The 23,087-nt window shown below is 43.0% G+C and overlaps 3 protein-coding genes across 3 annotated transcripts; 2 read left to right on the top strand and 1 right to left on the bottom strand.

Moving 5' to 3' along the window:
• Positions 1 to 376: 376 nt before the first annotated feature.
• LOC138949894 (histamine H2 receptor-like) lies at positions 377 to 2,618 on the top strand. Its single transcript, XM_070321679.1, has one exon. The coding sequence runs from the start codon at positions 377 to 379 to the stop codon at positions 1,970 to 1,972; it is 1,596 nt and encodes a 531-aa protein (XP_070177780.1). The 3' UTR covers positions 1,973 to 2,618.
• A 1,567-nt stretch (positions 2,619 to 4,185) lies between these two features.
• Positions 4,186 to 12,469, bottom strand: LOC138950556 (probable cytoplasmic aconitate hydratase). The gene is made up of 4 exons (XM_070322277.1): positions 12,322 to 12,469; positions 8,644 to 8,739; positions 7,464 to 7,632; positions 4,186 to 4,342 (listed from the first exon to the last, which is right to left on the bottom strand). The coding sequence occupies exons 1-4, from the start codon at positions 12,332 to 12,334 to the stop codon at positions 4,201 to 4,203; spliced, it is 420 nt and encodes a 139-aa protein (XP_070178378.1). The 5' UTR covers positions 12,335 to 12,469; the 3' UTR covers positions 4,186 to 4,200.
• A 2,651-nt stretch (positions 12,470 to 15,120) lies between these two features.
• On the top strand, positions 15,121 to 15,546 carry LOC138949895 (uncharacterized). Its single transcript, XM_070321680.1, has one exon. The coding sequence runs from the start codon at positions 15,121 to 15,123 to the stop codon at positions 15,544 to 15,546; it is 426 nt and encodes a 141-aa protein (XP_070177781.1).
• The last annotated feature ends 7,541 nt before the right edge of the window (positions 15,547 to 23,087 follow it).

The raw sequence follows: 23,087 nt of genomic DNA on the forward strand, positions 1-23,087 counted from the left end.
ACAGACAGTGCGAGTGACGCGTTACCCTTAGCAACAGACAGTGGGCGTGACGGGGTACCCTTAGCAACAGACAGTGCGATTGACGCGTTACCCTTAGCAACAGACAGTGCGATTGACGCGTTACCCTTAGCAACAGACAGTGGGAGTGATGCGTTACCCTTAGCAACAAACAGTGGGAGTGACGCGTTACCCTTAGCAACAGACAGTGGGAGAGACGCGTTACCCTCAGCAACAGACAGTGGGAGTGATGCTTTACCCTTAGCAACAGACAGTGGGAGTGACGCGTTACCCTTAGCAACAGACAGTGGGAGTGACGCGTTACCCTCAGCAACAGACAGTGGGAGTGACGCGTTACCCTTAGCAACAGACAGTGGATATGACGAACCTCACGAACTTAACGAGCACGACGGACTTGATACCGACAGGGCAGACAGAGGAAAATAGTACAGCGGTGAAAGTGTTGATCATCATCATACTGTCATTCATCATCGTCACAGCTTCCGTAGGCAACCTTCTCGTCTTCATCGCCGTTGTCATCGAACGGTCTCTACAGAGGGGCACGTACTTCCTCATCGCGTCGCTGGCGGTCGCTGACCTGCTGTGTGCGGTGCTGAGCATGCATTTCGCTGTCCACATCGCTTTGTATGGACAGTGGGTGTTCGGCGCTGTCTACTGTCGAATCTGGATCGCCTGTGACGTCGTGTTATGTTTTGCGTCAATCTTGCACCTGTGCCCTATCGCGCTGGACCGATACTTGTGTATCCGCCATTCAACGCTTTACGCCAGGACGGTGACCACTCCAAGAACGGTCGCCCTCATCGCAGGAATCTGGGCCTGGTCTCTCCTCGATGCTTTCGTCCTGGTCTATTTTGGATGGCAAAAGCCGGACAACGAGGGGTCGGGCTCTCAGCGGTGTGACGCCATCTTCAAACCTGGTTACATCATTGGTATCACAATCATCTCCTTCTACGTCCCCTGTATTGCCTTGCTCGTCATTTACACAAAGCTGTTCGTCTACGTGTTCTTGCACCAAAGGAAGATGCGCCAAAACGGAACCACAACCATTACGCGTTACAAACAGACCGATCTTAAAATTGCAATAAGTCTCACGATCATAACAGGGTCCTTCATGGTCTGCTGGGTACCCTTTTTCAGCGCTAATTTTGCCGAAGCTGTGAACGAGACTGATATATCGTCACTGACTTTCGTGGTCCTTACCTGGCTGGGATATGCCAACAGCTGCATCAACCCTGTTGTCTATGGGTTTTTCACAAAGCCATTTCGTTGCGCCTTTCGCCGGATGTTTTGCCTAAGACGATTCTATGATGAGAGCGGACATAGCCGCGTCAGTCACTTCACTATGGACAGGAGAGTTTCAACTGCCACTCTAAATAGATTAAACGTAGTACCAGAGACTCGGAGTTGCGTAGTATCCCTTGCAACAGACAGTAGGAAAGGCACGTTACCCTTAGCAACAGACAGTGGGAGTGGTCCGTTACCCTTAGCGACAGACAGTGGTAGAGGCACGTTACCCTTAGCAACAGACATTGGGAGTGGCCCGTTACCCTTAGCAACAGACAGTGGTAGTGGCACGTTACCCTTAGCAACAGACAGCGGGAATGGCACGTTACCATTAGAAACAGACAGTGCACGAGTGACGCGTGCGTTACCCTTAGCAACAGACAGTGAGCTTGACGCGGTACCCTTCGCAACAGACAGTGCGATTGACGCGTTACCCTTAGCAACAGGCAGTAGAAGAGGCACGTTACCCTTAGCAACAGACAGTAGGAGTGGCACGTTACCCTTAGCAACAGACAGTGAGCTTGACGCGGTACCCTTCGCAACAGACAGTGCGATTGACGCGTTACCCTTAGCAACAGGCAGTAGAAGAGGCACGTTACCCTTAGCAACAGACAGTAGGAGTGGCACGTTACCCTTAGCAACAGACAGTTGGAGTGGCACGTTAACCTGAGCAACCGGCAATAGGAGTGGTTCGTTACCCTTAACGCTGGTCTTAATTAAGCGAACCTTTGATCCATGGAAGTAAAAGTTCGGACTAACTTGCGATCTAGGGTTCGTGTCTTAACTAAGCTGGATATTGACGAACTAGTTAAGCGAACTCAAGAAAGGTTTTTTTTAACTTTAAAAAAAAATGTGTTTACATGCAGGCTGCTTCAACCCATACTTTTTTGCTTCGATTTTTTCTTCTTTTCTTTTGGCATCCTTCTTCATTGATCTTTTTTTCACTTTTGTTTTTTAACCAAAATTATATATTAACGTTTCTTCTTTAAATATACCTATATAATATATAATTAAAATTCCTTTTTCTGAAATGTCTTTCAAACAACTTTTCTATATACACTGAGGACAAAACGTTAAGGATATTTTTTCAGTGGTATACCCCAGATGTTAAACAGCAGTTTTTTGGTCAGAAATATACGTGTATTTGAAAATCAGTCTTTCTTCTGCTCAAAAATGTGTTTCTGGAATCTGAGCAATATTTGGGTATGAAGTCACAGGTCCTTGACCACTCCTACCCTCAAAAATGGCGTTTTTTGACGGCATGATTCACTTTCAACCGTCGAAATGGCGACTTAAATTGAATGATATTTTGCATTTTTTACACCAAAAAGTTTATTTGGTGTCTTACCTAACAAGTCATACACATTTCGTTCAAACCGCCGCGCAGTCATGCTCATCCAGCGTGTAAAGGAGAGCGACCACAATCCTGAAAAACGGCAAAAAATCCATGGTTTTTATGGTGTTTTTGCTGGGTAGCCGCAATTGATATGCAATAAATCTAAAACTACAAATAGCAGCCTCTCCACATTTCACAGAACAAGGAAACAGACCCTCCTCTGTATATGTTCCAGTACTTAGAGCAAACAGAACCCGAGAATGGACGTTGTAACGGTTTTTACGTTAAAAAATTGTAAACGTTTGTAACGTCTAAGAAACAAATGTGACATGCACTCAACTTTGTATACTTTGCAAAAAATGGTGTCATTACATGTGTGCCAAGTTTCAGAAACATTCTTTCACGGCCTCAAATGTTATGATCGTTTGAAAAGATGTGAAAAATACTGTCTCTGGTGTCTTTCGCGCAACTTTTTTTAAGGACTTTTTCTATGATTGTGTTTCTCGTTCTCCGATAGGATGCGTATAGCCTTCACGGATGATGCAAACAACTTGCTCAGTAGCAGTAGCAGAAAAGAACTGTTCACGTGTAAGTTTTGAACACAGCTGTGCTTATAAGAAAGAAGTAAAGAAGACAAAGAATCAAAAAGACACACAATCTGGCATTTGCTGTGACGAATCAGACAGTTGGAATGCTACGAAATAGAGCTGTGGAGATGGACATCGCCAGGTTTGTAAGAGTCTGTAAGATCGAGCATTGTCTCGAGGTCGAGAGAGAGAGAGAAGGAAGAAGAGAGACAGAGAGAGAGAGGGAGAGAGAGAGAGAGAGAGAGAGAGAGAGAGAGAGAGAGAGAGAGAAGGAAGAAGAGAGACAGAGAGAGAGAGGGAGGGAGAGACAGAGAGAGAGAGAGAGAGAGAGAGAGAAGGAAGAAGAGAGACAGAGAGAGAGAGAGGGTGAGAGAGACAGAGAGAGAGAGAGAGAGAGAGAGAGGGAGAGAGAGAGAGAGAGAGAGAGAGAGAGAGAGAGAGAGAGAGAAGGAAGAAGAGAGACAGAGAGAGAGAGGGAGGGAGAGACAGAGAGAGAGAGAAGGAAGAAGAGAGAGAGGGAGAGAGAGACAGAGAGAGAGAGAGAGTGAGGGAGAGACAGAGAAGGAAGAAGAGAGACAGAGAGAGAGAGAGGGAGGGAGAGAGAGAGAGAGGGAGAGAGAGAGAGAGAAGAAGAAGAGAGAGAGAGCGAGAGAGAGAGAGGGAGAGAGAGAGAGACAGAGAGAGAGAGAGGGAGAGAGAGAGAAGGAAGAAGAGAGACAGAGAGAGAGAGAGCGAGAGAGAGAGAGGGAGAGAGAGAGAGAGAGAGAGAGAAGGAAGAAGAGAGACAGAGAGAGAGAGCGAGAGACAGAGAGAGAGAGAGAGAGAGAGAGAGAGAGAGAGAGAGAGAGAGAGAGAGAGATGAGACGGAATTTGCCTGTGTGGGTATTTGTGTGCAAAGAGAGAGAGAGCGAGAGCATAGGGATGATGGAATGGGAGGGGAGATGGTGACGTCGAAGGGGGGATGGATACCAGCACCTACCTCCTGGAAACATCCACCTGCACGGAGTGGTCGATCACCAGGTCGGCCGGGCAGATGGGGTTAATCTTGTGGGGGTCACCGCCCAGTCGCTTGACCGCTTCTCGCATGGCTGCAAAGTCCACCACCACGGGCACCCCTCTGTGAACACATTTAACATTTAAACCTTTACTGCATGCACGGCTGCTAGGTTAATCACCAAAGGCACCCCACTGTAGTGTAGACACATTTAACATGTGAATCCTCACTGGATTCATGGCTGCTAGGTTAACCACAACAGGCACCCCACTGTAGTGAAGACACATTTAACATGTGAATCCTCACTGGATTCATGGCTGCTAGGTTAATCACCAAAGGCACCCCACTGTAGTGAAGACACATTTAACCTGTGAATCCTCACTGGATTCATGGCTGCTAGGTTAATCACCAAAGGCACCCCACTGTAGTGAAGACACATTTAACATGTGAATCATCACTGGATTCATGGCTGCTAGGTTAACCACAACAGGCACCCCACTGTAGTGAAGACACATTTAACATGTGAATCCTCACTGGATTCATGGCTGCTAGGTTAATCACCAAAGGCACCCCACTGTAGTGTAGACACATTTAACATGTGAATCCTCACTGGATTCATGGCTGCTAGGTTAATCACCAAAGGCACCCCACTGTAGTGAAGACACATTTAACATGTGAATCCTCACTGGATTCATGGCTGCTAGGTTAATCACAACAGGCACCCCACTGTAGTGAAGACACATTTAACATGTGAATCCTCACTGGATTCATGGCTGCTAGGTTAATCACCAAAGGCACCCCACTGTAGTGAAGACACATTTAACATGTGAATCCTCACTGGATTCATGGCTGCTAGGTTAACCACAACAGGCACCCCACTGTAGTGAAGACACATTTAACATGTGAATCCTCACTGGATTCATGGCTGCTAGGTTAACCACAACAGGCACCCCACTGTAGTGAAGACACATTTAACATGTGAATCCTCACTGGATTCATGGCTGCTAGGTTAACCACAACAGGCACCCCACTGTGAACACATTTAACACATAAACCTTTACTGAATTCATGGCTGCTAGGTTAACCACAACAGGCACCCCACTGTGAACACATAAACCTTTACTGAATTCATGGCTGCTAGGTTAATCACCACGGGCACTCCACTGCATGTCAACACATCTAACAAGTACAGGGTGACCCCCCAAAAAGAGTACCTAAACAAAACGTCATAAACGTCATAAATTGAACAAAAATAAAGCAATCCTCATGGAGAATTTCATTGTTTTAAAAACAGTGTAAATAGGTAAATGTTGAATTGTATCTTTGATTCTGGGCTTTGGTGTAAAGTAACTAACGGATAAATGATTTTGCTTATATTGAGACAGGAGAAACTTTTTTCAAGTGTTGCTTTAGTACAGATCAACTCTACATTCAGCCATCAAGCCATTGGATAGTGAAACAGTTGCCTAAAGCTGAACCTAAGAAAATGACAGCACCTTGAAATTATGTTATGGTGTAAATGTAACATACAGTCATTTGTGCTTTATCTGCAAATATTTGATAAACCGAACACTTGACTGGAAAATAAAATGCTGCAATTGAAGGACAGGAATACCGAGATGTTTATTCATGTAAATTTAAGGAGGTTTAAAAAAGTCTAAAAATTGTAACACTTTTTGGACTCCTTGACAGATTCTTGGCCATATATATATAAGGCCTAAAAAAAAAATAGGTGTGGTTACGGTAACCCGACCTACCCTATTTTTAGGGGCCGATCCTATAACTTTTTATTACATTTGTCAAAAAAAAAAAAAAAAAAAAAAAAAACGAGTGCAAAAACCGCAATGAAAGCGTTTGGTTAACGCCCAGCCGACCACGAAGGGCCATATCAGGGCGGTGCTGCTTTGACATATAACGTGCGCCACACACAAGACAGAAGTCGCAGCACAGGCTTCATGTCTCACCCAGTCACATTATTCTGACACCGGACCAACCAGTCCTAGCACTAACCCCATAATTTCATTTCATTTTCATTTCATTACTTTATTGTCCCATCGCTGGGAAATTCGGGTCGCTTCCTCCCAGTGGAAAGCTAGCAGCAACGGAATTGCGCTACCCAGGTGTTTGCGTGTTTAGGTGTATTCAACCACCTGCCAGACGCCAGGCGGAGCAGCCACTAGATTGCCAATTTTTATATTTAGTCAAGTTTTGACTAAATATTTTAACATCGAGGGGGAATCGAAACGAGGGTCGTGGTGTATGTGCGTGTGTGTGTGTGTGTGTGCGTGTGTGTGTGTGTGTGTGTGTGTGTGTGTGTGTGTGTGTGTAGAGCGATTCAGACTAAACTACTGGACCGATCTTTATGAAATTTGACATGAGAGTTTCTGGGTATGAAATCCCCGAACGTTTTTTTCATTTTTTTGATAAATGTCTTTGATGACGTCATATCCGGCTTTTCGTGAAAGTTGAGGCGGCACTGTCACGCCCTCATTTTTCAACCAAATTGGTTGAAATTTTGGTCAAGTAATCTTCAACAAAGCCCAGACTTCGGTATTGCATTTCAGCTTGGTGGCTTACAAATTAATTAATGACTTTGGTCATTAAAAATCTGAAAATTGCAAAAAAAAATAAAAATTTATAAAACGATCCAAATTTACGTTTATCTTATTCTCCATCATTTGCTGATTCCAAAAACATATAAATATGTTATATTCGGATTAAAAACAAGCTCTGAAAATTAAATATATAAAAATTATTATCAAAATTTTTTTTCGAAATCAATTTAAAAACACTTTCATCTTATTCCTTGTCGGTTCCTGATTAAAAAAATATATAGATATGATATGTTTGGATTAAAAACACGCTCAGAAAGTTAAAACGAAGAGAGGTACAGAAAAGCGTGCTATCCTTCTCAGCGCAACGAATACCCCGCTCTTCTTGTCAATTCCACGGGCACTGCCTTTGCCACGGGCGGTGGAGTGACGATGCTACGAGTATACGGTCTTGCTGCGTTGCGTTGCGTTCAGTTTCATTCTGTGAGTTCGACAGCTACTTGACTAAATATTGTATTTTCGCCTTACGCGACTTGTAAAGTCTTAGGTATGACCCGGCCGGGGTTCGAACCCACGACCTCCCGATCACGGGGCGGACGCCTTACCACTAGGCCAACCGTGCCGGTTGATTTTCTCAGATGTTTGGAGGTCTTAAAGGGGGGTCCCACTGTATACACAGAGTGGACACTCACGTGAAGTCCTGCAGGATGACACGTGCAGGCTTAAAGGGGATCTCCACGCTGGTGTCCATGGCGGGCGACCAGTTGAGAATGTTCTGCACGTCCTTCTCCAGCACGTGAAAGTTGTCGCAGTTCCGCACTGCCGACTCCAGCAGCACGCGCACCGAGAACGGCAGCTTTTCTGTTGTGCGGTGACATTGAAAAGTGTCAAGAAATTGTAACTAACATATTAACATAATTGTGACATATTCAAATTTGTGCACAGAACAGCAGCTCTTCTATCGTACAAGTGTTAAGAAATTGTAACTTAAACAATTTTAAATTTGGACATTTCAAATTTGTGCAGAGAACGGCAGCTTTTCTGTCGCGCCATGACAATGACATGTGTTAAGCAATTGTAACCAACACCCTGTTGATGTTTCAATTGTGTGCAGAGAAATTGATGCAGAAAATGTCGCGCAGTAACAATGAACAGTTTAAAGCAATTGTAACTAACGATGTTTCAATTGTGTCAGAAATTGAAGTAAACGGGATGTTCATTTGTCAAGAACGTAAAACTAAAAAGTTAACACTATAGTTACAGTTCTTTCTTTCTTTTCTTTATTTGGTGTTTAACGTCGTTTTCAACCACGAAGGTTATATCGCGACGAATAGTTACAGTTACACGCTGAAATAACAAGCTTGACTGACTCCAGCAGCACACACACAGATGACAATGAAAATTGTCAACAAATTGTAACTAACACCCTGTTGACATTTCAATTGTGTGTAGAGAAATTAATGGCAGCTTTTCTGTCATACAGTTAACACCTAAAAGGGGGGCAGAAAAAAAGTGTTAAGAAATTGTATCACTCCGTTGATGTTTGAACTGTGTAAACGAGATGCTAATTTTTATTAAAAAAAAATAAAAAGCTTAGACGTCTAAATGACCAGTCGACATTAATGAACCGCACGAAAAACATAAAATGAATGCAGAGCTTGTTGAAAATTACAAACAAAAAACACCACCCAAGCCCAACAGCACTCACTATTTACTGTGATTATTATAGCTTTTCTCCTTGGATCAGAGATCACAAGTTTACCTGAAGAATTCTGTTTTTAACGGGTGCAAGATTTATACGCAGAGTTCTTTTCGTGAAGGTGTTTATAACTGCAGTGGCAATCAGAGGGCGCAATAATCAAGACGACTCACTCAGTTTGCCGGCGTCCAGCTTTGAGAGGTCGTAGAAGCGACATTCCTCCGCCCCTATCTTCACCGTCTGCAGGGTGGATTTGAAGGGGTTGTTCTCTGCAACACGCGCACACTTATTACACATTAAATAAATATTTTCTGAAACAAACACACATGCATAAACACAGTGGAAACCCTCTTTGTAAGACCGCCACAAATCTCACAAATTTTCTTTCTTTCTTTATTTGGTGTTTAACGTCGTTTTCAACCACGAAGGTTATATCACGACGGGGAAAGGGGGGGGGGGGGGGAAGGGGATAGAGCCACTTGTCAATTGTTTCTTGTTCACAAAAGCACTAATCAAAAATTTGCTCCAGGGACTTGCAACGTAGTACAATATATTACCTTACTGGGAGAATGCAAGTTTCCAGTACAAAGGACTTAACATTTCTTACATACTGCTTGACTAAAATCTTTACAAAAATTGACTATATTCTATACAAGAAACACTTAACAAGGGTAAAAGGAGAAACAGAATCCGTTAGTCGCCTCTTACGACATGGTGGGGAGCATCGGGTAAATTCTTCCCCCTAACCCGGGTAAATTCTTCCCCCTAACCCGCGGGGGGATCTCAGAAATTCAGGCCTGACAAAGGATGGGGTAAATTTACAGAGGCCATGAAAAGAGAGTCTAAAGTAATTAGGTCTTGAAAGGGTAGACTGGTCCTGAATAGGAGGGGGGGGAGGGGTCTTAGTAACTTCTTAGTAAAAGGGGGTTCCAACTTCCACTGTAGCTGTACATACGTTCTAAAACAGACGAAAACACAAAAAAATATTTTCTGAAACAAACAAATATTCTGTAAAATCCCGGCAATCAAACCATCATGAATTATAATCCAGGCATGGGAATTGAATATTGTAAAAAAAAGGCTGAACATTTATAACTGAAGACGCGAAGCGTCAAGTCGACGGCGCAAGGCGCCTAGCCTTACTAGGGGGGTCCGGGGGCATGCCCCCCCGGAAATGTTTTTCTCCAAAGAACCCAGATGGTGCAATCTGGTGTCATATAAGCTCCAAGTTTGCCATTAAATTCTGTTTTTAGAATCAGAGTTTTTAGTACAAAAATGTACCAATTTTTGCTTTTTTGAAAAAAAAAAATATACATGTATTATATGGTTTAAATTTGTTAAAAAAATTGATCTGTTGAGACAAACAGGAAAATGTAACTTGTAACACAATCTGTGCAATCTGGTTTACTTTCAAACATAAAAGTTCAAGTAACTGAGGCGGACGGTAGCAGTGCGTGAACAAAGTACGGACAGTTTTCGCGGGCTTTTGCGCAAAGGCAAAAGTAACTGGTGCTTTTTTGTGTGCCTCCCCCCTTTATTTTTTCGGCGGACACTTTTGCATTTTCGGCGGAACAAAAAAAAAAAATTCAGCGGAAATCCGCCGTTCGGTGGACAATTCCCATGCCTTATAATCATTTATAGCCCAAAACCAGTTGAGTAGCCAGTGCGCATAACTCACTGAGCTATAGACCATATACCCAGGTTTTTACCTGTAATGCAACTATGCAAAACAGGGGTGTACTTACCCCCCAAATCTCAACTGGCCTCAGCTCCAACCAGCCCGGATTTCTTACAACCATCTTGGCGGCTGTTACCAACTTTCATCATGTGACAAACACACACACACACACATATTTTCATTTTTGACTAACTCTTTCCTCATGTTTTAGTCTGAGTGAAAGCGTCAAGAAATGTGCATATTGTTGCTCAGACGTGTCTACAAAAGTGAAAGTTTGAAGCTCAGACAGCAGCGATTGGGAGGAGAGAGGTAATCTTGCGTAAGCTATCGCGACGCAAGAAACATGGCGTCCAAAGATGGCATCTTGTAGCAGACATAAAACCAGGGATCGCAAAAATTTACCGGTAATTTCAAATATTTTACCGATTGAGATTCGTCAATACCGATAAGAAAATGGGTGCTCGATCAGACGTACTGATTGTTAATTGGTTTGACCGGGGTAATAATAAAGAGTGAAAAATAAAATCCTTAAAAGAATCCATGGTCTATACTATAGAGAGAGAGAGAGAGAGAGAGAGAGAGAGAGAGAGAGAGAGAGAGAGAGAGAGAGAGAGAGAGAGAGAGAGACAGAGAGAGGGAGAGAGAGAGTTGCATGGCTTGTTATGACAGGTGTCATGTTGATACAAATATGTTGCCATTGTCTCATGGAAAACAAATGGATGAGGCTTGGTGTCACAAGGTCGTGTTAACGAATGTACCCTTGCAGCTGCCAATTTCACAAATTACAGGTTTTGATTGTGAAAACGCTACATTTAAAAAAATTTTTTTATTTACGAGGATTTATATCGCGCACGTATCTCACCACGCAAGGCGACTCAAGGCGCATGTTACCTATTAATGCCGTGTGAGATGGAATTTTTTACACAATATATCACGCATTCACATCGGCCAGTAGATCGACTGCCTTTAGGCGCTGCATCCACCTTTCACGGCCTATTATTCCAGGTCACACGGGTATTTTGGTGGACATTTTTGGTGGACATAACATTCAACTTCAAGCAGAAGAGACAATGCATTGGAAATTCATCAATGTTCACGTTTGTGTGATATGCACCAGGTCTATACTGTGAACATGATGGTATCCTTGAACTTTAGCGTTGTAAATTCATACCTCATAATCCAATGGCATTTTTGAGATTATTTTTCATAGAAGTCCCTGTATATCAAGCCAAAGAATACTTATCTTGAAATTATTTGACGGATTGAGCTCCAAACTTAAGCAGAATAATTAAATTGGTCATTCGATCGACAAAAATGACGGAGAAATGCATACATAATACCGACCGAGTCGGAGGGAGCTGCCTCCCCTCCCTCGTAATTATATTACTCTATGTGACGAGGAAATGCAACAGAGTCGGACGGAGTTGCCTCCCCTCTTTCAAAATGGTAGCTTTGCCCATGTTTTCCGCCTTAGGTCTAAAATGCATGTAAATGAAATGCATCCGTAAAGTACAATCTGTGACTTCAATTTCATATGGTATCTAAAATTACTTGTCAACTAAGCTTAAAAAGTTAAATATAAATTAAAGGCAGGTTCTGCAAAATTGGAGGCTTAATAAGTAAATTGCCCCTGAAAAGTGATCTATGAATTTACAACGCTAAAGTTCAACATTACCTACATGATGACAGTGTCATTGTGTCACTTATAAAATTGACACTGTCACTGCATGTGTCTGCTTTATCCGCTGTCACTAGTGTCAGACTAGATTCCTTTCTCACTCACACTGTAACCCCATTATCAACACAGGAACTGCCGGCTGCCATATTCACAGTAGTAAAACCTCATTCCAGGTCTTCAGAAACACAAATAAGTAACTTAAAGCTGACGTATAAATCTCAGTTAAATCTCTTTTTCGCAGAATCATGGACAATGATTGTGCAACCTAGGGGACATTACTCAACCACAATCACTTTTCAGAGAAAATGTAGGCCGAGTGTCAAGCAAGAACAAATGTATCACATTGATCGATAGCGACTTATTACACGTCCTGTTAATAGGTCACGATTATCTATCTGCATTTAAGTATTTGGAAAACCATCACAATTTCGACATTCAGCAAAGAACGATGAACAAAATCAACACAAATTAACTGTAACTCGACAGCCAACCTACCCGTGGACGCCATTTTGATCAAGACAGATCACGTGGAAAGCCCCTAAACCAATCAGCGCGTATGTTGTGTTGCTCTAGAATCGTCGTCTGCTGTCGTCGAAGTGGCGTAAACGGCCGAAGATGACTGAAAACGGAAAGATAACTTCTGATAAAGCAGTAACCCTGTCAGCGGTCCGCATTCTGTCCCATTTTCTGTCCATTCGTGTGAGAGGCTAAAGTCGACTCGGGGAAGGTCAGATGACCTTTCGCATAGATTAGAACAGACGACTGACTTTGAAAGCTCAAACAACAAAGCGACCGAAGAAAAGGCTCAGTAAAAGCTTAGTACAGCCTGTCTTATGAAGCGTGCTGTTGAAGTCGTTTCCTCATACAAATGTCAGCCAAAGGACAAAACATGTTGAACTGAACGCCGAAAATGCCTGTGAAAAAAACCCACAAAAATACTTTTCTTTGTGTTAAAGGCCAACATCCAAAAGAATTTTTCTCCTGGAGCGACCTAAACTTGAACCCGTCGCTCTTCTTGCATGTCTGTTTACTTCGTGTTGCACGCAAAAATTGCGCGACTTCCTTGCCGCGTGGATTGACGAAGCTGCCTTCTCGTGACTGAAAACACTGCAGTGCGTGCAGTTTTATTCTGTGGGTTCGACAGATCGGTCCAGTAGTTTGGTCTCAATCGCTCTACACACACGCACACACACACACACATATACACATACACACACTGGCACATACACACACTGGCACACACACACACACACACACACACACACACACTCACACACACACAGGCACACACTAGCACACACACACACACAGGCACACACACACACACCCGCTCGGCTTTTTGTCCCCTCTGCCTCACTGATTTGGTTCAATGCCGAAGCAAAAAATATCATTATTGGTTGTAATTTGCTACCAATTTTTAAAACCCGACTATCGTATTACTTGTACATAGTAATTTTGACAGCAGTTCAAATGTGTACATTTACCAGTTCCATTCAGCAGACTTTCAGGTCTTTGTGACTGATTTCTGGCCAGGAATTCATCACGCTTTCTGTTGTTCATTCGTTTCCTGTGACATTGATCAGCAAACCAGCAAAGTGTGTGTGTGTGTGTGTGTGTGTGTGTGTGTGTGTGTGTGTGTGTGTGTGTGTGTGTGTGTGCATTTGGTTATATCGGTTTTTGTTGTTGTTGATGAGTACGTAACAAAATGTAGTCAGTATAATTATATACGTTTGCACCATACCTCATCTCCCATGAAATATCAACAGAGTTCGAAGTTTCAGTTTGTCAATCTGTATGATTTGTTTTCAAATACGTTTTGTCTTTCTTTCCTTGTCCTGGTTTGTTTAGAGATCATCGTCATTTTTTAATCTTGGAAGATCTAACTAGTGTTCTGAGCATCGCCAAAGTAGACATCAACAAGCATGTACATACTTGAATGATCTTGCCGTTGTCTATCTTTTGCGATATCATGTCCATTTCCACATCGCAACATTATTGAATATTTGTACCAGTTTCAATTTGTCTGATTCAAACTAGATGTTGAATGACACAGAAATAAAACGATTTCTTCGTGAACTTCAATTTAATATATCAGGTGTACGATACATCTACACAGTTGTGTGTGTGTGTGTGTGTGTGTGTGTCTGTGTCTGTGTGTGTGTGTGTGTGTGTGTGTATGTGTGTGTGTGTGTGTGTGTGTGTATGTGTGTGTGTGTGCGTGTGAGTGTGTGTGTGTGTGTGTGTGTGTGTTCTTGAACATAACTACACCCATGTGTTTATGAGTTACATAATTATATATATGCGTTCAGTCAGTCTGCATGTTTCCTTTCACAAAATAAGACACAACATCAAAAATGAATACAGATTTGATCTGCAAGGAGGAAATATCAAACCAACCCACACCCCAAACCTAAAGCAGCTCATGACAAACTTTTGGTACACACTTTGCAAAATAATACTCTAATTTCTAAGCAGCTGCATTACACGCTGCCAACAGAGAGAGAACAAGTCGCGTAAGGCGAAATTACAACATTTAATTAATCTGTCGAACCCACAGAATACAAGAAACTAAGTCCATCTCACGATGAACACGAGCCGAAATCATATGCACTCGACTTATGAAATAGAAAGAAATCAAATACGACGAAGAGAAGAAAAAGTTTGAAAGTACCATTGAACTTCCATGTCGGCGTGTGGCTGAGCTTAAAATAGGAATGTTGTTGCAATCTGTTAGGCACTTTCCCTTTTGACAGGTAGTTTTTGCATGTACAGCAAAACACGACCTTTTTTACAAATCCTAAAGACTGTCGGAAACTTCGCATGCTCTCTTGTGAACGCCATGTGAAACATTGATTCTGAAACAAAAATCTATGGCATGAATGACAATGGAAAGACGGTCTCTCTCTGATTCCAAGTTCATAATGACAGTTACACTTGTCACAAAAAGTCAAGGAACAACTGACATATTCACATGGAAAAAGCAAACAGCAATATCTTCATAACCCGAAAAACGAAATCAACCAAACTTGGCTAATGCACTGACAACAACTCGCAAATTGTCTAGACAGCATCATTGGCCGCATGTGATGCACGGACGCGGTGCTAGGCAGGCGGAAAGTGCAGGCCCTCCACGTCAAAAATGCGCCGAAATTCACTGGCTCAGCAGAATGAACATTGGTACTGAACATCGAAACTGATCATGGCACGTGCTAGGCGGACGTCTGGGCTGTGAAACTCACCGCACTGAAAGCCTTTATAAGCCAGCGTTTCACAGCTATGGTCCATTCCAACACCATGGTCCAGAGACGATCGCTGCCAGATGTCGACAAAGGACGAGCCCTTGCCTGGCTTCAGGGCGGCGCCACCTACCGAGCTGTTGCCCACCGACTTGGGGTGTCTCCATCGGTTGTCTGGAGGCTACAAGAACGCTGGAGAGCGACTGAACGGGTCCAGGACAGGCCAAGATCTGGGAGACCAAAAAAGACTGATGCAAGGGCTGATCGTTACATCGTCCGCCAGGCTCTGACGTCACGCACCATCACTGCAGAGCGCATCAGGGGGCAGCTAAGGGTGGCTACCAACATTCAAGTCAGCACGCAGACCATCAGGAACCGTCTCCACAACGTGCGGCTCCGTTCCAGAGTACCAGCCAAGAAGCCCAAGCTGACTCCAGTCCACAAACGAGCCCGCCGAGACTGGTCTGCTCGTCATTCGAGATAGACACGTCATCAATGGGCCACTGTTCTCTTCAGCGACGAAAGCAGGTTTAATCTGATGCATCCGGACAAGCGGCTGTCCGTATGGCGACGAGAAGGCGAACGGTTTAACCAGGACTGTGTCCAGGAGGTCCTCGCGTATGGTGGAGGCTCCCTGATGGTATGGGGAGGCTTCTCTGCCAACCATAAGACCCCCCTGTACCACATCCAGGGGAATCTGACCGGGGCACGCTACAGGGACGAGATCCTGGGTCCGATTGTCATCCCTTTCCTGCAACAGCTGGGACCCCAGGCCACTTTGCAGGACGACAACGCCACACCGCATCGCGCCAGGGTGGTTGGGGCCTTCCTGCAGCAGCAGGGAGTTCACAGAATGGAATGGCCAGCCTGCAGCCCAGACTTAAACCCAATCGAAAATGTCTGGGATCATCTTGACAGGCAGCTGCGAGACAATCACCCTCCCCCAAACACCCTTCAGGACCTGCTGGCATACCTCCAACATGAATGGCAAAACCTGGACCAGCAGCTCCTCAGAAGACATGTGCAGTCCATGCGTCGACGCTGCAACGAATGCTTGGCCCGGCGGGGTGCCCATACCCATTACTGACATTGTTTTGTTGACATGAGACAGTTGTGACTTTTGAAATTCAACACGCTTGCAGTGAACTGAGTTTAACTCATCATTCCGTTATTGGATACCAATGAAATTTGCCACATTCAATGTGTGGCCCAGAAGGTTTACTTTGGTGTAAACGATTAATAAATTGGTGAAATCGTTTCGGAGATATGACTTTTTGAATTTTTGTTCCTTGACTTTTTGTGACTAGTGTATAAAGTGCTGAATTTAAAAAAAATCTGTAGATGAAGTAAAATCATTTGAATGTTGGCTTTTTGAAACTTCATAACAAACAGCCACCTCGTCTATATGATTATCAGAAAGAATGCCAACTTCCTTTGAAACACCAACATTTGTATGGAAAACTTCTGTTTCTGTCATCTTTGATTTCATTTGACAACTTGGACTCATGGCATCTTCCAGAGATATATCCATTACTTTCAACTTGCGCCTCTTTGTATTCCTGTAAGCCTGCCACTTATTTATAAAAAGAAACGTTTGATACTTTTACCAAACAGTTAGTATAATGCACGATTTACTTGTATTCGTCTTTAAATTCTGCAAGACTGAAGCGAAAGAGGTCTGTCTCAGTTTTGTCGTCAGTTTGTTGTGTACATTTACACACAATACAATACAATACAATACAATAACTTTATTAATCTCTAAAAGAGAAATTACATTGCTGAGCGTTTGTGTCCGTAATAATAACATACATAAAACATTCAAAATAAACATTTGTTCTTTGTCCTGAGAAAATATAGCACATTGGTTATCACATAAGAAAGTATATTAAAAAAATTAACATGCATTCACCATCAACAATGCACAAAAGAAAGTCAGCACCTTGCCGGTTATCACATATTGTCTAAGATTAAGAGAGTAGAATGCAAAACAAAATCAACAATACTGAAACAATACAGAACACTGACCCCGTGCATCAGAGCGACAACACCAGCATCTACCGCCCCACCTGAGAATTGAAGATGTGAATTGCAGATGGAATGAACGAATTTCTGTAGCGTGTGGATCTTGCGGTTGGTTGTCTGAATCTGTTGCTCCTGTCTGTCCGTCTACTGTCAAATTCCGGTCTGAGTGGGTGCGAGTCGTCAGCCAAAATCTTCTGTACCTTGTCAGTCAGTCGTCGTTCATGTGTTGATGTGAAATTGTCCTGCTTCCTCCCAACCACCCCACTTGCTTTCCTGATGAATTTATCTAATCTATCCCTGTCTTGCTTGTTGATGTTGCCACCCCAACACACGGAGCCAAAGTACAACACACTATTGCACGTTGAAGTGTAAAACATCTGAAGGATTTCTTGTCTGATGTTAAAAGACCTGAGTTTTCTCAAAAAGTACAGGCGAGAGTGGAGTTTCTTCACAAGGGCATCAGAGTTTGGTTTCCATGTCAACTTATTGTCTATAATCACCCCCAAATACTTATACTGCTCTACCTTCTCTACGACCTCCCCCTTGATCACTATCTCCCTGTGTACATGTTCCCCCCTCCTGTTGTCCATTATCATTTCCTTTGTCTTCCCCACATTAAGCTCTAAATAGTTGTTTTCACACCACCCCACAAACCTATCTACCTCCTGCCTGTAGTCAGAGTCGTCGTCAACAGTCAGCAGTCCGGTCAGTCCAGTGTCGTCAGCAAACTTGGTTATGGGGCAGGAGTCACTAGAACTTCTGAAATCTGCTGTGTAGAGAGAAGAAAGAAAAGGTGAGAGTACTGTGCCTTGTGGTGCCCCTGTGTTTGTGCAGATTGTGTCTGAAACTGATTGCCCCCCCACCCTAACATACTGTGGCCTGTTTGTCAGGTAGTCCATAACCCAGAGGATGGTGGCTGCTGGGACATTCATGCTAAAAAGCTTCTCCGCCATTAAATGAGGCTGTATAGTATTAAAAGCGCTGGAAAAATCAAAGAACATCAAGCGAATATAAGAGCCAGGCTTTTCTAAATGAGAGTAGATCTTGTTTAAAACATTCAACACAGCATCATCAACACTCCTGTTTTTCCTGTATGCAAACTGACATGGATCAATAAAATCTTTCACACAATCACTCAATTTGAACAAAACAACTCTCTCAAAGACTTTCATACAAACAGAAGTAAGTGCCACAGGTCTCAGGTCATTCATGGTTATCACAGTCTTTTTCTTTGGCACACGCACAACGAACAACACATGCACAGGCCCGGGGGAAGCTCTCCTTTCTTATGTCCGACGATAGACGTATACATGTAGTTTACATGTTTATTAGTCAGATTACGTGTATGATATGACGGAGAGTCGCATCGGTTTGATGCCGTGAACCCAACCGTGGCTGTGGCTGTCGTTTGAAGTAGCCAACTTCTTTATAAAGATTCATTTACATTCTACTTCTGACCAAGGCATGTTTGGTACCTACTGAATCCTTGTTGCGTGTAGTTTTACGTGGCACGTTGCCCAAAGTTGTATTCTTGAGGAGCATAAAATAAAACGTGTTACAAAGTTATCTCAAAACTCTGCAGTGACTGCTCGCGCAGCAGGTCAGCTAATTATAGCACGCAGCCTCCACAGACAGCTTTCGAGCCGAGACCATATTATGAGTCGCCGCTCCTGCGGCTCGTCAAAAACTGCACGCACTGCAGTGTTTTCAGTCACGAGAATAAAATAGCTTCGTCAATCCACGCGGCAAGGAAGTCGCTCGATTTTTGCGTGCAACACGAAGTAAACAGACATGCAAGAAGAGCGACGGGTTCAAGTTTAGGTCGCTCCAGGAGAAAAATTCTTTTGGATGTTGGCCTTTAAAGGCGAAGGCACGTTGAATGTGTGTGGGCGCGCGTGTGTTTGACTGACGGTTCGGGGTGGGGTCAGTGTGTGTTTGTGGAGGGGGGGGGGGGTCCGGGGTCCCAGCTAGTGGGGGCCGCTTTGCTGGACAAGGTAGGCACAAGGAAAGAATGACAAAATCAGTGACGAATCAGTATGTGGTCGTAGGTCCGAGCCATGCAGCAGCAGACAAATCAGTTCGTCCGCACGAAAATCATGAGTGACCCTTAATTACTATGGGGAATATGCCGGGTAGTGGTGGGGATGCGGGGTTGAAAAGCGTAGAGCTTTCACAGTGGGGTCCCAATCTTTTTACATTTAGTCAAGTTATGACTAAATGTTTTAACATCGAGGGGGGAATCGAGACGAGGGTCGTGGTGTATGTGTGTGTGTATGTGTGCGTGTGTGTGCGTGTGTGTGTGTGTGTGTGTGTGTGTGTGTGTGTGTGTGTGCGTGCGTGTAGAGCGATTCAGACTAAACTACTGGACCGATCTTTATGAAATTTGACATGAAAGTTCCTGGGTATGATATCCCCATACGTTTTTTTCATTTTTTTGATAAATGTCTTTGATGACGTCATATCCGGCTTTTCGTGAAAGTTGAGGCGGCACTGTCACGCCCTCATTTTTCAACCAAAATGGTTGAAATTTTGGTCAAGTATTGTTCGACGAAGCCCGGACTTCGGTATTGCATTTCAGCGTGGTGGCTTAAAATTAATTAATGACTGAAAATTGTAAAAAAAATATTTCTTTTATAAAACGATCCAAATTTACGTTCATCTTAGACATCTTATTCTCCATCATTTGCTGATTCCAAAAACATATAAATATGTTATATTTGGATTAAAAACAAGCTCTGAAAATTAAATATATAAAAATTATTATCAAAATTAAATTGTCGAAATCAATTTATAAACACTTTCATCTTATTCCTTGTTGGTTCCTGATTCCAAAAACATATAGATATGATATGTTTGGATTAAAAACACGCTCAGAAAGTTAAAACGGGGATATAGCTCAATTGGTAGCGCGCTGGATTTGTATCAGTTGGCCGCTGTCAGCGTGAGTTCGATCCCAGGTTCAGCGGAAATTTATTTCAGAGTCAACTTTGTGTGCAGACTCTCTTCGGTGTCCGAACCCTCCCCCCGTGTACACTACATTGGGTGTGCACGTTAAAGATCCCACGATTGACAAAAGGGTCTTTCCTGGCAAAATTGCTTAGGCACAGTTAATAATTGTCTACCTATACCCGTGTGACTTGGAATAATAGGCCGTGAAAGGTAAATATGCGCCGAAATGGCTGCAATCTACTGGCCGTATAAAATTTCATCTCACACGGCATCACTGCAGAGCGCCTAGAACTGTACCCACGGAATATGCGCGATATAAGCGTCATTGATTGATTGATTGAAACGAAGAGAGGTACAGAAAAGCGTGCTATCGTTCTCAGCGCAACTACTACCCCGCTCTTTTTGTCAATTTCACTGCCTTTGCCGTGAGCGGTGGACTGACGATGCTACGAGTATACGGTCTTGCTGCGTTGCGTTGCGTTCAGTTTCATTCTGTGAGTTCGACAGCTACTTGACTAAATTTTGTATTTTCGCCTTACGCGACTTGTTTATTGTTTAAACAAATTTTTGTTTCAGTTTAACGTGGCAATGACATTACCGGCTGTAATGGAAACACTGGACTAAGAGTTGAAGCCAGTCAGTCAAACTGCAGGATCGAATGACTAAGTGATTGTGTTTGAGCTACATTTAGTAGCGCTGATGGGGTCTATGTCGACCAAAAGAGTGGGATTCCCTGTAGGTGGAGTCCCTGTAGATGGATTCCCGGTATACAGGGAATACCACAGGGTGTAGTTCCCGGGGGGCTGTAGCGTTTCGCTGACATCAGTAGACATCAGTAGAACTTGATGTTTTTCGATCTTGTTTGATATTTCTTAGAAATTCGAGTATGGTTTGCAAGTTTTATTGAAAAACTCTGACCCTGTGGGATCCCTCTACAGGAACTCCACCTACAGGGAATCCCACTCTTTTGGTCGACATAGACCCCATCAGCTTTAGTAGCCCCATATACTGATATAGGGGAAGGGCTCCTAATATGGACCGGCTCCTAATATGGACCACCTCCTGTTCTGACAAACTAACGGTGCTAGAGCGCTCAAAACAATTTCATTGGCTGTATTCACCCTCTCTGGATTGCACATGTCAAAACAGTTGCAGAAACACAAACCTCAAAACCGTTAGTTTTGACTAAATGTTTTAACATAGAGGGGGAATCGAGACGAGGGTCATGGTGTATGTGTGTGTGTATGTGTGTGCCACGGTGTGTGTGTGTATGTGTGTGTGTGTGTGTGTGTCAGTGTGCGTGTGTGTGTGTGTAGAGCGATTCAGAGTAAACTACTGCACCGATCTTTATGAAATTTTACATGAGAGTTTCTGGGTATGATATCCCCGGATGGTTTTTTTCATTTTTTCGATAAATGTCTTTGATGACGTCATATCCGGCTTTTGTAAAAGTTGAGGCGGCACTGTCACACCCTCATTTTTCAATCAAATTGATTGAAATTTTGGCCAAGCAATCTTCGACGAAGGCCGGACTTTGGTATTGCATTTCAGCTTGGTGGCTTAAAAAATTAATTAATGACTTTGGTCATTAAAAATCTGAAAATTGTAAAAAAAACATATTTGTTATAAAACGATCCAAATTTACGTTCATCTTATTCTTCATCATTTTCTGATTCCAAAAACATATACATATGTTATATTTGGATTAAAAACAAGCTCTGAAAATTAAACAAAATAAAATTTATTATCAAAATTAAATGTTCGAAATCAATTTAAAAACACTTTCATCTTATTCCTTGTCGGTTCCTGATTCCAAAAACATATAGATATGATATGTTTGGATTAAAAACACGCCCAGAAAGTTAAAACGAAGAGAGGTACAGTAAAGCGTGCTTTGAACCACAGCGCAACCGCTACCGCGCCAAACAGGCTCGTCACTTTCACTGCCTTTTGCACTAGCGGCGGACTACGTTCAATTTCATTCTGTGAGTTCCACAGCTTGACTAAATGTAGTAATTTCGCCTTACGCGACTTGTTTTCACTTTTGGCAGTGTTTGCCGCCTAAAACGGACTCGTTTCTGTCCACAGCCAAAGCTTTTATCACACAAAAATTGCTATATATGACAGCTAAGACCGTATACTATTTGTTACATTTTAGCAGTGTTGACCCCGAGTTTCTACTGCAAACAAAAAATAATAGCAATATCTCAAAGTATGTGTGAGTCCCCTTCAACAAATCGAAGAAAATAAAAGCTAAAGGCTATTTTCATTAATTCATTAAGAAGCTTGCTGGAAATAACCTATAACTAGCCCTCGAGATTTCAAACAAATATAACAAATAGTCTTTTTTTCGTGGACGTTGATAATTTCACTTATTTTCACTCTGTTTTTGAGCTATTTTTAGCCCCATGCTCAAGACAGACAACTCTGCAGTGCACCTGCTGTGACAAGGTGGACTACTGCGTCACATTAGCAAGTTCTATAGCTCTTTCTCACTAGCGAGGCCGGAGGTGTGCACGAGTTTCGTCCCTTTGGTTCGGTAAGTTCCGGTTAAGATAGAGGAGGCAGTCGAGCGCATGAACGTGAAAGAATTGAAAGATTTTCTTCGGAAACATGGCCAACTTGTCAGTGGAAAAAAAGAAGAATTAGTGCGCAGAGCAAGAGGCACGTTTCAGCTGCGAAAGGATGCTATCGATAATGCTGTGGAAACAAATGATTCAAGTTAGCGGCATTTGACAGACCACTTCGACTGTCAGTGTCACGAACTTGTAGCCTATGTGTTAAATGTTATCAATAATTATTGAGCACACGCGGAATTTGTGCGTGAATCAGTGAGTCCTTTTGATGCTTGGTAGTCATGCATTTATTGTTGTTAACTGGATGTGCGTGTTGTCTAAGGCTAATGTCAGACGGAGCTCGCAAAACACGAAACAAAAGCCGAACAAAAGCAAAACAACACACAGAAGCACCATGTTTTGCTTTTGTTCGGCTTTTGTTTCGTGTTTTTGCGAGCTCCATCTGACATTAGCCAAAGAGCAGTTTCACATTACCAGT

Source organism: Littorina saxatilis, linkage group LG16 (assembly GCF_037325665.1).
Source record: "Littorina saxatilis isolate snail1 linkage group LG16, US_GU_Lsax_2.0, whole genome shotgun sequence".
NCBI classification, from domain to species: Eukaryota; Metazoa; Mollusca; class Gastropoda; order Littorinimorpha; family Littorinidae; genus Littorina; species Littorina saxatilis.